Here is a 14,214-nt window from a genome sequence, read left to right as displayed (position 1 = left end):
TAACCTTAAAAGGGCCAATAATCTTGCTTAACTCTGGTTCAAACACAGAATAGGAGACACTTTTGCCACCAATTTACCTTCAAAATTAAGTAAATTACTTCTCAAATAACAATTATGGGGGAAAATAATGAAATAAATTAACTGACAAATTCAGCTCTATAAAATAATTAGGTTATGTTATTAGGTGTGGAGTGTTAACATTATTCAAAATAAATGAAGGATAGAATAAGATTTCTCCTTCATAAATAAGAGATAGCAAAGAAAAACAAAACAAACAATTTAAATAAATAAATAACTATTTATTTGGTTAAACTTATTTGGCTTTTCACATCTCCATGTCTCCCAATTGTATGCATTCATCTTGGGAAGACATGTAATCACGCTCCACACTTTTCCCTCTGACTTGCATGTCCTTCTCCTTCTGACTTGCATGCCCTTGTAAACAGTGGTTCTCAAATTTTTGCTTCTCACCAGGTATCAGCGTACCACCGGTAGTAGACGTACCACAGTTTGAGAATCAAGAATAAATTCATTAAAAATATGTCAAATATTTTAGACTAACATTCCCACAATGCACAATATATTAAAAAAAAGTACAAAGAAAATAAAAATAATTTTATCCACGCTTTCATTTATTTCTAATAATAATGCACAGGCCTATAACAAGATAAAATAACCCAAATCATAAATGGTCGAATGGCTTTTTACATGTTTTAAGGAATACGTTTCTGACCTATTTAATGTCTAGAAGAAAATGGCTGAATTTGCTTTACACGGACTTAAACGATGAAAAAAGTGAAACTGTTATAATAGTGAAAATTTAGACTGAAAGTCTACATTTTTGAATAGCAGTTTTTGAAATGAGTTAAAGTTTTTTGTGGTAAACAACAAATGTTTGTTTGTTTTGACTTTGTATTTATTTACATTACTTATTTTTAAAACATGTATTTATTGTTTAATTAGAAATAAAAAGATGCCAAATAATTAAATGATTTTCATTTAATAATGTTTGCCGGTAATGCACGTGTACTGAGTATACTTATTTGAATAAGTGTCTGCCTTACAGTCAATATTTTACGTTGTCGAGCTGTGTGTATGTGTGTGCTAGCGTGAAATGAACAATGCCAAACAACATAATGTCAGTGTGTTATGATGCTGCTAGCCAGGCCTGTGCTTGTATTTCTTTGTATGCTTAAGTGTGTGGCTGTGGGATCATCTCAAAATCCTTTTTAACAGTTCATGTAGGAAAACATCAGCAACAAAAAAAGCAGATCTATAAGCACACAACTTCGAAGCTTTGCGTGTTAATAATTAACTTGCTCATCTTTTACCATTTTCATTTTTACTATAAATGGTGACTGCACAATGAGCTTTTGATAGATTTGTAAACTTTTTTTATTTGTATATTAACTTTTTAAAAATTCATTTATTGTTATGTATTATTTTAGAATGGTTTTGAACATTAACAAATCATCTTTGTGTGCATGTTGTGTACAGATATCGGAATACAGAGTGCTACAGGTGCCAATAGGTGAGTTTTGTAATTTGTGTACTATTTGAATTTTTTTTTTAAATTTCACCCTGAATTATTCACAATGTTTAGATTTTTTGAAGCAGAACAGACTTCATCAAATTACTGATGTGTTGTCAACTGGTTGGCATAATCATGTTCCCCCTCATTCAAAATCTTACGCAATTTTAACTTGTTCAAATTACATTTTTGAATAGCCAGAAGTGCAAAACAGGGCTGAAGTGGTTTAGACTTTAATTGAAAATATTTAAATCGCAGGTTGATGTTGGCCCAATGGAGTGGAAGTGCAAGCCGTGTTCTGCGACTTCAAATACGCCAGTTAATTATTTTGGCACTATACTGTGCTGCATAGCCAATATTCAAGTGTCCCCCCTGCCATGTCTCTATGACAGTTCCATTTGCACTTTTCCATCATTTGAAACTATGAAAGCTCATCTGTCAAGATCTCAAAGATTAATGCAGAGTAGATGCAACTGAAGGAGCATGTGGTTTTTTTACATGTCCTTTGAGTAACTTCGAGCAGCCCTTTTCTATTTGGTCATTTGAGAAGTAATGTACAAAGTCATGAGATGATAGCAAGCCCATTCAAGAACTGTAATTACAGAACAAATAGCTACTCTGCATTTATTGCACACCCATCCATCCATCCATCTTCATACCCGCTTATTCCCGTTTAACAGGGTCGCGGGGGTCTGCCAGTGCCCATCTCCGGCTTTCATAGGGCGCTGGGCGGGGGTACACCCTGGACAGGGCGCCAGTCATTTAATTCACACAAACGTCGAAAACATTGTGGTGATTCAGGCTTTGGTGAATGTGTTGTATTGTCAGACAATGTGAGTGACCCAGTTGTAGTTGCAGCAGAAAGTGTTGGGGGACCTGCTGAAAGTCACAATGCAGGGTCTGTGGACACATTTGATCTCGATAAGGTAACCTGTCAGTGTGACATAGGCATTTTAAGAGCCCAGTTAAACCACAACTTGGCATCATTATTCCTAAAGATGCAATCTATTTTTCGTGTATCTGACTTGGCATCTCAAGAAATAGTGGAACATTTGACTCAGATATTTTCCTTGTCCCAACCGATACTCAAACATGACATTAAAGAGGTCTTACAGAGTCATGACATCACCGTCAGTGAAACACTTCTAAATGAGGTTTTCAGTACTGTTATGTACAATAATGTTATTGTCAGTGCAAACAGCTAAGGGGAAGCAGTTATCCTCAACCAAGAGAAGAAAAATCTTCAATGAAAATGATTACCCTGTGGTAAAGCCTGTAGAGTATCTGCTACAGCCAGGACACACAGCAGTGCATGTTCCCATTCGTAAGATGATACAAAAAATCTTCTATCATACAGATATTCTGGACAAAATTAAAACAGTCATTATGTAACCAAGATGGTGTGTACTTCAAAAAGAACCCATTCTTGTCTTCAGATGAGTTATAGATAACACTAATTTTGTACATTGATGATTTTGAAATAGCCAATCCACTTGGCACATCACACAAAATCTGTTCAGTATACTGGACACTTGCTGATCTTCCGAGTAAATACTGATCAGCTCTGCATGTGATTCAGCTTGCAGCTTTATGTAAAGACATTTGGCTATGAAAAAGTCTATTGCACGGTGGGCCAATCCTGGTCCTCAAGAGCCACTAACCAGCATGTTTTAGGTGTTTCCCTCTTCCAACACACGTGATTCAAATGATTAACTCATCATTAAAAAATTTAAATTTCTTCTACTTCTGTACTGGTATCAATGCTTTCAAATGTTGCCAAGACACACATTGAACAAATAACAGCAAGCAATGTTTTTTACAGCACATCAAAGGTCTGTATTGATGGAACTGATTATGATGTAGGAATGTTTTTGTCTGTGGGACAAGAGGGAGGACTGCCTAGTTACTGTAGAATTAAACAGATTCTCCTACTTAACAGTAATGTTGCTTTTCTTTGCCAAGACCACACACCACACTACATTGAACAGCTGAGATCTTACATAATTTTCCAAAACAATCTGGCTGTTTATATCCCATCAGAGCTAAATGACAAAACACCTCTCTGCGCTTACAACATAGATGGAAGATTGCTCTTGACACCCAAATGTTCCATATTATTACACTAAATTCTCTTGGAGCTGTGCGAACCAGTGGGGCCATGAATAAACTGCCCCACTCCAGCAGCTAGCCTTCCATACATCCCATCGTTCAAGTGGTGCCCCAGTGTTTGTGTGGGCATGTGGACATGTATATGTTTTGTGTGTGTATGTTACGCGAGACACTGCGCTGAAACTTACTCTACTTGAGCGACCAAAGTCAGTGGAGGAGCTGAAAGAAATAATGCAAGAGAGGTTCAAGTCAAGACTGGATGGGGACTTTAGCCTGCACTATGAGGATCGGGACTTTGATGGTAATCTTTGTCTTCTTGTGGACATCCAGGAGTTACCAATGAAGGGCACATTGAGAGTCGTCAGTCATACTCCTACACGTACCTGCATTACAGCGCCAGAAGAGTTGGCCGGATCACTTTGTTGTTCCTGGTTTTGGTTATGAAATGGAGCAAATGCTAGAAGAAGGAAATTGTATTTATGAAGAATCAGGAAAATTGCTGAAGTTACAGAGGTCATAGAAGAGTGAAATACTTTAAAAAAAAAAAAAAAAAAAAATAGCTGAAACGATTAACAGTTTTCAACCATACCCACTTGTAAAGGAATTGGCAATGGCCACTCAGGCTTTGATGACAGCTCATCCATGTCTCAAAATGATGGCTGGTGATGACGGGTAGTTGGGATGGAAACGCCACATAGGGTACAAGGTTGCGTCATACCATAACAATCTGACCAAAGCTGGGGTTGCAGAAGTAGCAATCAACACAGGGAAGCGGAGCAGAAACAACCCGGACAATGATCACCCCATCAAAACATAAAGAAAAAGCTGAGGTCAACTATATCATCAACCTACCAAAGGATCAAACCCCAGCCACTCTGGAAACAATGACAGAAGAAATCTTACATGAAGTCCAAAAGACAGAGAAACCAATTACTCATATGCAAGCTCAAGAACACCACCTTCGTCGCCAAGAAATCGTTGGAGCCCCTGTAGCTCCGCAGGTGAGAGACGTCGTGGACAGATGGCTAGCCCTACTTATAGAGTCACAGGTAAAAATAAATAAATAAATAAATAAATAATATTTTACTGTTCTTCCTGTTGAGAGCAATTTATCAACATGACTCTTTAGCAAGCCCACATTGAACATAATTGATTTTTCCAATATTTAAATCTAAAAATCTACATTTTCAAAAAATTCACCAAAAAGCAAATGGCAAATGTAAAAGATCATCACACTGACATATTTTTACTATTCACAGTAAACAAAGTATATAGAGGTTTATTTTTTTAATTTCCTTTAGATAACGCTATATAGCCTGTTTTAAATTAAAGAATGACAGTAAACTGTCTATTTTCACCTTGGTTCTGACTTGTCCCTAATCGAATTGCTCTCGGTGTTGCTACCTGCCAACTAAAAACTTCTTAAAATACATTCACAATTGTGTTCCTAATTCATTTTTGTACATTTGTGTAGTTCTGTCCATGTACAGGTGTTTGCAGAGTTTCACCGAATCAACAACGTTAACCTGCGCAATCAATTCTTCAAAGAAGCTTGACAGACACATGCCTAAACTCATCACCTTGTTCAGAGACAAGGCCACTAAAACTGGCAAGATAGCTGAGGAGCTAGCCAAGCTTAGGATTTATGACCTTCAGGTAAATTTTTAACTTTGCATGATTCGGAAATATATTACAAACAGATGGTTTACAGACAACTGTCAGAAGCCAAGGTGTGAATTGCTGCAAAGTATTTTCCTTTGTGAGTTATTGAAGTATTCAAAATATTAAGTCATTAATTAGAAAATTGTTTTACTGAAAAAATGGTGACTCAAAATACTGAATCTATCATCTATAGCAATGACCACCATCAGAATATGGAGCTATTTAACACTTTGATTTATGTATTTAAATGTTTGCTCTGCATTTGTGTAATTACTATTGCAACTGATATTTTATTTCTGATATTTTCCATCTCGGAACAACGTGATGTAAATATGAAACGGGCCCTCTTCCTTTGTGCACTTCCTGTGTACCTGCGTGAAGATGCCTCCAAGTTCTTCAGGACCTGTAATGTAAGTACGACTGGCCTCACTATCGATCCCTTTGCCCAGCTATTCAGCTTAAACATGAGACATCACTCAAAGAACTCTAGGAAAACCAGGGGGGTAGTCAACAAAGCAGGTTATGTGAAAACTCAGAGTGAACCCTGAGATGAGGGAAACTCTTGAGTTATCCATTCCAGAGAGCCATTTCAGAAAGGAGGTACAACAAACTCTGAGCCTAACCCTTAACTCTGAGTTGACTTACCCTGTGAAGTAAAACTCTTGAGTTTTCAATTCCAGAACAGCGGATCTGAGTTAGGTAAGTCCACTCTAAGTATGTTAACTCTGAGCTAAGTTCGTGCCTCACGACTAGTAAAAAGCCAGCATCAATGGAGCTTCAATACTGTGATTCACCATGGCAACGGGAGAAAATAAGAAGCAGACATTTTCTGGCTGCGGCCGTAATAAAAATCACTGAGTTTCATATGTGGCCGTCTTTCCATTTTCTATTTAAAATCACTTTCTTTTATATTAGCCTTTGAGGAAGTGGTTGAATGTTGTCCAATGTTTTATTTCATATTAGGCTATTTTATATAAAACAGGCTGAAAATGAAATATAAAAACAGTCTCACGATGGCTCCTTACTTTGGTTTAATTTCACATATTAAACAAAGTAAAAGTTTATTCAGTAGCTACTGTAGCTTTTACCACCAACAGATGCTGCTTAACACACATCTGTGTCCTAACATCCTGCTGAAATAATAAACACGAAGTGGTGCTCACCTACACCACGTACAACAGAGGCAAAGGACAGAAGTCACTCTCCCTCAGGACCCTAGGGCCCACATTGAAGGCATACACACACACAGATAAATTAAGTAATTTTATGTTATCCTCAATGCGGCGGAAAATTAGAAACATAAAATGTAGCACTATGAGATTGTTTATGAAAAGTGTTAAAAATAAAATATATTATTTTTATTACTTAAAAAATATAGAGATGCCTACTAATTGCCACTTTTGTAGCTATCTCTATGAAATAAAGAAAGCCAAATGGTGTTATTTCTCATTCGGGCTGCTGGAAGGCGATTGATGGTAAATATGGTAAATGGACTTGATTTATATAGCGCTTTATTCCCACACTGAAGCAGTCTCAAAGCGCTTTACATATCAGCTCATTCACCCAATCACTCTGACATTCACACACCAGTGGGACAGGACTGCCATGCAAGGCGCTAGTCGACCACTGGGAGCAACTTAGGGTTCAGTGTCTTGCCCAAGGACACTTCGACACATAGTCAGGTACTGGGATCGAACCCCCAACCTCTCGATCAGAAGACGACCCTTCTACCACCTGAGCCACGGTCGCCTATAATTGATAAAATTATTGATAAATTGATTGATAAAAATGCAAAGTGATAAAAGAAAACAAAAAAAGGAAGAAATCAGATCAGACTACACATCATCGATGACGTGGAGTCTGATATTCGCTGTGTGGCCAGAGAATATAAATAGACTGATGAGAAGCGGTCGGCTACTGTTCGGTTGAGTTCTCGTCGGGGAGCTCATTTAAACGAACATAATTCTCCTCCTGTTGTAAAACTATGTGAATTATTTCTGCTTCAAAATGATCAGACTGAGAAGGGAAGGACAGAGGCAGTCAGACTCAGGGTTTGTTCAAGTTATATTCACAGAGTGTTTTGTTACATAATACCTACCTTGATGCACTACCTTAATGTTGCCAGTTGAAGCACGGCACAGTAGAAAACAGTACTTTATTTGAATGTTTTATTTTATTTTTTATTTGAGTTGTAGCCTTCAAGGAACAGTAAGTGCCAAAACCTTTTTGAACAGTGTTGAATGGCTCCACTTTCTGATAGTTGTCATTGCTGTTGAGGATGGAATATACTTAGAATCTTATTGAACTTTATCGTGAATCCTTTCTGAGTTATTATCATAATGTTTACTGAATGAGATGAATGTGAGATGGAGACCCAAAATACTCAATCTACCCTCTGTATTTATGACAAGCAGTTTGTTTTGACTGAGCTGCTTTGATTTGTGCCTTTTAAAAAAAAAAACATTGTGTTGAATAAAAAAAATTGTTAAATTGTCACTGTGGTGTCACTTTCATGTTTTCTAACATTATTAGCTGATTATAATTGCCGACATCAGTATTTCAGTTTAGAATTAATTTTAAGTGCATGTCCCACGAGTTAAAATTATTGAACATTTTGAGTTTATTTCTTACATTATATGAGTTGAAAAATATTGAAAATTTTGAGTGATTTACTCCCAAATTTTAATTTGAGGAATAGCAATATTTTTAAAATAAATTAGGGTTTACAGTGTATGATATCTCAACAGATAGTAGTTATCAATATCCTACGACAGAGAAAATTGATGATCTGGTCAACAGTGCAATGTTGTCACTGCACACAGCTCTGGATGCTGTTGATCCGCTTAAAAAGACGACGATATGTCATATAAAGGTCACTCCCTGGTATAATTCTGAATTGCATCTTTTAAAACAGGCATCGCAAAAATTGGAAAGAAGGTGGCTCTCTTCAAACATGGGAAAAGTTCATATTGCTGAAGAAAGAGATGTTAGCTTATAAAAATGCTCTTCGCAAAGCTAGAACTTCCTATTACTCAACTTTAATATAGAAAAACAAGAAAAAATACTCAGTTTTTATTCAACATCCCTACAAACTTCCTTTAAATCACGGCCACGGACTTCACTTCCTCCTCCCTTTCCATCACTGTGGGCAGTGGCTGTGCTGACGGCCAATAGCTGACCATATCACAAACTATCAGCTTCTTCAGACAGAGGAATGTAACCTTTTTGTGAGCGGATGGGTCCACAACACGGATACACTATGTTTCTTCATAGATTATTCTGTGTTAAGATGTTAGCAGCTACAATGCGCACCCGAGCACACGATGCGCAATAGTGCCGGGATGTACATGTTGAACGCACACAGAACCGTTTAGAGAGAGAGTTGCAACTTTGGTGATTCCCGGGTCTCTTTTTTATCTCTCAACAACCTGTGACGAATTATGTGCATGTGCGCGGCTAACGCGCGTGTGAGAGATAACCCACGGAAGGAGGAGATGGAGGTAGCCACACACACAGTATTTATAATTAAAATAGATACTATGATTCCTTGTGAATCAAATCGGGAAATTCAAATACCAGCCCTATTCTGTATAATGCAGTTCAAACTGTAGTAACTTGTAATTAAATACATTTGAGAATTTTTACATTTTTCAAATCATGGCAACAACCAATGCTCTGTCTTGAGCTTCTGCTTTATGAAATGCTGACTGGCCATTTAAAAACTAATAAACAGATGTACCAAAAAAATTGGTGGTTATTTGGTATTAAACTGAGTATAACTGGTCTTTGAACAGGTGGTTTGTGGTACCTGGGAGGATCCCTGGGTGCAGACACTTTGACCACTTGTGACTCCACTGAGAGTGCGGGAAGTGTTTCACGCATTTCGTAAGGCGCAGACGGCAGCAGCAGGTTCTCGTCCTCGCAGCTTACCGTGACATCCAGGCGTCTCCCTATAATAAAGGATGAAAAGTGCAGCAGCAGCAGCTCGGTACAGCTTCCCAGACTCCTGCAGACAAAAAGACACATCATCACACTCGTGTTAAAGCAACAGCAGTACAAAGCTTCTCAGTTTAATCCAACTGACTTTGGCTGGCAGGATATCACCAAAGATAGTCTCTCTCCTGGTAAAACATCCACTTCTCTGTCCTCTCTTCTTACTCCAGAGCAGGTGGTTGCTGCCGTCAGCATATCATCATGCTTTGTGTCATTTTTCTCTGAAGGCTGTGAGTTTTTTTCTTGTGAAGATGTTTGTTCCATGCCAAGTAGCATTGATAAATTGGCAGGAATGATGGTAAACTGTTCCTCTAAGTCCCAACCGGCAAAGTCACATCGTGTCAGCCGGTGTGTCTCTGAGCCTTTGTTTCTGTTTGAACAGAGAGAAGTCAGCCCGCTCATCTTACCTTGTTTTACTAAAACAAGGTAAGGCCAGGCAAATGTATTTGTATAACGCATTTCATTAACAATGTGCTTTAGATGATTTAACATGCAAGAGAAAACATTAAACAAAATTTAAATCAAGAATAAAAACATTAATTACACTAAACAGAGTTTGAAATAAGGTTGGGCAATAAAACATGGACAATATCTATTGCAATAAACCGGTGATCAATTTCAATCAAAATTTGTCTGATTGAATGTTCAATAATTTCACTGAACTCCGTTAGAAAAAAATCCATTCTGGGGGATGTCGGCAGAGGAACGACCATCAACAGTAGCAGTTTTGTGTTTCGCCATCGTGCCTCATAACTGCTGACAAAAAAAAACGCATGGAGTTAAAGGAAAAAATGAGTAAAAAAGCACAAATTATGCAAGGTTGTCGATCCTATCAAGTCAGGCAATAAGATAATTTTATTTTAGCAACTCTCATAAGTAGGAGTACAGTGGCAACAGACCACCATCAAGAAGTACTCAGCAGCAGTGCCATATGACAAAACCTCTAAACGATAGAGACGGATGTAGTGGCCTATCATTTAATGAAGGACATGCTACCAAATCAGCACAGTTGAGAAATCTGAAACTTATTCACATGCTTGACCTTCATTACATTCTACTGGGTCGATAACACTAACCTTAACCCGGGGAATGAATGAGCAAGTGGAGAGGAGGACAAGGAGAAAGAAAATGAGAAATATTTTGTTTTGGCTTTTTGTGGTGCAAATTTGAATTTGAACACAAACCGTTTACAGAGGAAAACTGAAACATACAGGTCCGACAGACATTAGGTATCTATATAAATGAGGGACTACTGTATATACGTTTGTTTTACTGGTAAGCCTGCTTTTATTAACAACTACAGTTTTGTGCGAAAGTCAGGGGACCCATTTAAACACAGCATATTTTATGTATTAAAAAAATAATATTCATATTTATAGTTTCCCTGGTATATGGGAAAAAGACAATATCAGGAAACATTAATGCATAGTTACATTTTATTTTACAAATTGAACAAAATTAAAAAAATAAAAAATATAATTTTGGCATGTGCAAAAGTCTGCACCCTGAGAATTTCAGAAAGTGTCAGATTCTTTTTACAAGCAAAGACCTTTACCAGCTCATTAGTCCTGAAGCATGTCAACAATTGTCATTATGGAGCGTCAGCTGGTGCCAATTTCAGGGTTTCATAAATACGGCGACTCCACAAGCCTTGTGCAAACACTCAAACATTTGACTTTGAAAGACCTGCAGAAGATTTAGCAGACTCACGAGTCGTGGCGCACCCTTCCACTGTGCGGCGATACTTGCACAAATAAGACCTTCATGGAAAAGTCTGCAGAAGAAAGCCTTACCTGCATCCGCCTCATAAAATACGTCAAAATATGCAACAGAACTTCTACAGAAGCCTGATGACTTTTGGAAACAAGTGCTGTGGACTGATGAAGTTAAAATAGAACACTTTGGCCACAATAAGAAAATGTTTGTTTGGAGAAAAAAAGGAGCATCATTTCATGAAAAGAACACCTTGCCAACTGTTAAATATGAGGGTGAATCCATCATGCTTTGGGGTTGTGTTGCAGCCAGTGGGACAGGAAACATTGCTCAGGTGGAGGGAAAATGGATTCATTAAATACCAGCAAATTCTGGAGGCAAATCTCTCAGCATCTGTGAAAAGAATGAAGCTGAAAAGAGGATGGCTTCTACAATCATCGGAGAACAAAACAACAAGGAAATAAAATGGAGTCGATGAGCTTCCAGCAAGAAATCAAAATCGCCACCCCAAAATTCACCTACTTCCACCTCATCCAGCTTCTCTCCTACCCCTGCCTTCTTGGATTTAACTGCCCAGATAAACGAGCTGGTTCTGGCTGGCACAAGACTAACACCCCACCCTTTATCCCACCATGGTCCCATCTTATCTCCTCTAAAGAACCAATCTGCACCACCCATCCCTCCTTGACGATACCAGGCTCAGAATCGCTCTTCTCCTCAGGCCAGCTGTGTTCATCTTAGAGCAACACAGGTCTGATGTGTCCTGGGTCCGGACTGCAATAGCTCTATTTTTCGGAACAACCAGAAAAAGTCAGGGCCTTATGGAGTTAATGCAGCTTCTTTAATTCCTGTGGTGACAGGTAACACCGGTAAAATTGTGAAATTAAAGAAAAGCAAAAAGCTTTATAGAGATAAAAATTTGGCTCCTATAACATGTCATCCAAAAATTCCACGAGTGTCTCCAGTAAAGTCTTTAAAATTAGCTCTTCTTAATGTTAGATCTCGTGTTAACAAGTCACTACTAATTAATGATATTATTTTGACACATCACTTGGACTTTTTATTTCTTAATGAAACGTGGTTGAATGATGGTATCAGTAATACTATTCTCAATGAAAGTGCACCACAAGACTTTATTTCAATAAGTGTCGTACTTGCAGGAAAGGTGGTGAAGTTGCTGCCATCTTTAAATCAATATTTCAGTGCAAAGAATTAACATTTGGTGATTTTATATCCTTTGAATATATGTCATTCTTACTGAAGGGTGATTCAAGAGTTCTGTTTTTACTTGTTTATAGACCCCCAAAATATTCTGGAGAATTCATGGATGAGTTTGCTGAACTGCTGTCAGTTGTATGCACTGAATACAACTGACAGCAGATAGCCCCTGAATTACTGAATTATCAGCTGGAAAATGCAATGAATTTTCTGTATATTTCAATGAAAAAATACAATCAATAAGGTCAAACATCAGAACAAACCAGCAAAATAACAAAAACCTTGAACAGCTTCAACCACCTTAGCCTATATATGCTTCCTTTAGGACAAATTTTACAGAACTGTAAGGTTGATTATCAGAGCTACGCAGATGACACAACTATATCTATCACTGAACCCAGATGACTATGGTCCCATTGAGGTGTTGTGTGACTGCTTAGAAAAAGTAAACTGCTGGATGAATGAAAACTTCTTTTAACTAAATCATGACAAGATGGAGGTGATTGTCTTTGGTAACAAGGAAAAGAGGACAGCTGTCAGCAATTATCTTGAGTCTCGATCTTTAAAAGCTAAAGACCAAGTCAAAAACCTTGGTGTTCTGATTGACTCAGATCTGACATTCAGCAGATCAAATCGATCACAAAAACAGCCTTCTACCACCTAAAGAACATCTCCAGAGTGAAAGGTTTAATGACTCAGAAAGATCAGGAGAAACTGGTCCATGCTTTTATCTCCAGCAGACTGGACTATTGTAATGGTCTTCTGACAGGAATCCCCCAAAAGAGCATCAAACAGCTACAGCTGGTTCAGAACGCTGCAGCTCGGGTCTTAACCAGAACAAAGAGGTCAGAACACATTAGTCCAGTTTTAAAGTCTTTACACTGGCTCCCAGTCAGCCTCAGAATAGACTTTAAAGTTCTGCTGCTGGTGTATAAATCTGTGAATGGGTTTGATCCAGAATACATCAGTGACATGTTAATCAGGTATGAACCCAGCAGGTCTCTCAGATCTATGGACACAGGTCAGATAGTGGAGACCAGGATAATGATCCTAAACATAACTCAAAATCCACCATGGACTACCTCAAGAAATGCAAGATGAAGGTTTTGAAATGGCCTTCACAGTCTCAAGACTTAAACATCATTGAAAATCTGCACGTAGATCTTAAGTGTAGCCAGCACTCACAGCTGTTGCTGGACATAGAATCATGTTTAGGCATTAAATTACTTATATTTGATATTTAATCTTTATCTCCTATATAACTGCATTGCATTTTTTTTTTTTAATGGTATTGAAACTGACACCATTGCTATTTCATGACACTGCGGTATACGGTATTTACCGCCCAAGCCTAATGTGCAAGGATTAGGTGGAATGATGCTGGAAGCCCTGGATGACGTGATGGAAGACTGGAATATGGACAAAAACAAAATGTCAGCTGTCACCACTGACAATGCATCAAACAGAGGGCTCAAGACTGCAACTATTTTGTGTGTGCGAGTGAAAATTGAATGTGTTCTCATCTGTGCGAGTGCCAAAGGTGAACTTATTTTGAAAATCCAAAAGGAGGAAGCGGCTGTTTCGCTTGACGCATCCGCGAGGTCAGCGCGGCTCTGTCGGTACAAATTACTTAATCTTTGCCGCCTTGAGGCGTCCGGGCACGTGTAGTAACAGAATGCATGTGGGGCACGCTTAATGGACCTGGTACAGGGGGCGGGGAAGAACGTGCCGAGCGGAGAGCATACATATGCAGCGCATACTCGATTCCACACCAAAGAAAAACAAGCATTTCGCTATTTCAAAATGAAGCGATCCATCACCGGTTATTTTAAAAGACAAAATGAGGAGAGAGGCGGCGGCTGGTGGTTCAGGAGAGCCAGCAGCAAAGAGCTGCTTCTTGTACGACAGAAACAGAGTCAAACTACACACACGCACGTACGTGTACGCATCTTTTTAGAAGTCCACCAAGCAAATTTTGTTTTTCAAAA

General features: G+C 38.3%; 1 protein-coding gene across 2 annotated transcripts in view; it reads right to left on the bottom strand.

The window, feature by feature from the left end:
* mov10l1 (Mov10 like RNA helicase 1) overlaps positions 1 to 14,214 on the bottom strand; it is a 73,299-nt gene that overhangs the window by 39,922 nt on the left and 19,163 nt on the right. For both annotated transcript variants that reach the window (XM_028448238.1, XM_028448239.1), the window contains exons 7-8: positions 9,387 to 9,665; positions 9,111 to 9,308 (exon numbers count right to left, since the gene is read on the bottom strand). In XM_028448238.1, the coding sequence (XP_028304039.1) occupies positions 9,111 to 9,308; positions 9,387 to 9,665 (477 nt within the window). The remainder of the gene's footprint in view (positions 1 to 9,110; positions 9,309 to 9,386; positions 9,666 to 14,214) is intronic.

The sequence above is a fragment of the Gouania willdenowi genome, chromosome 6 (genome assembly GCF_900634775.1).
Source record: "Gouania willdenowi chromosome 6, fGouWil2.1, whole genome shotgun sequence".
In the NCBI taxonomy this organism is placed as follows: Eukaryota; Metazoa; Chordata; class Actinopteri; order Blenniiformes; family Gobiesocidae; genus Gouania; species Gouania willdenowi.
This window is presented reverse-complemented; position numbering and strand designations above follow the sequence as displayed.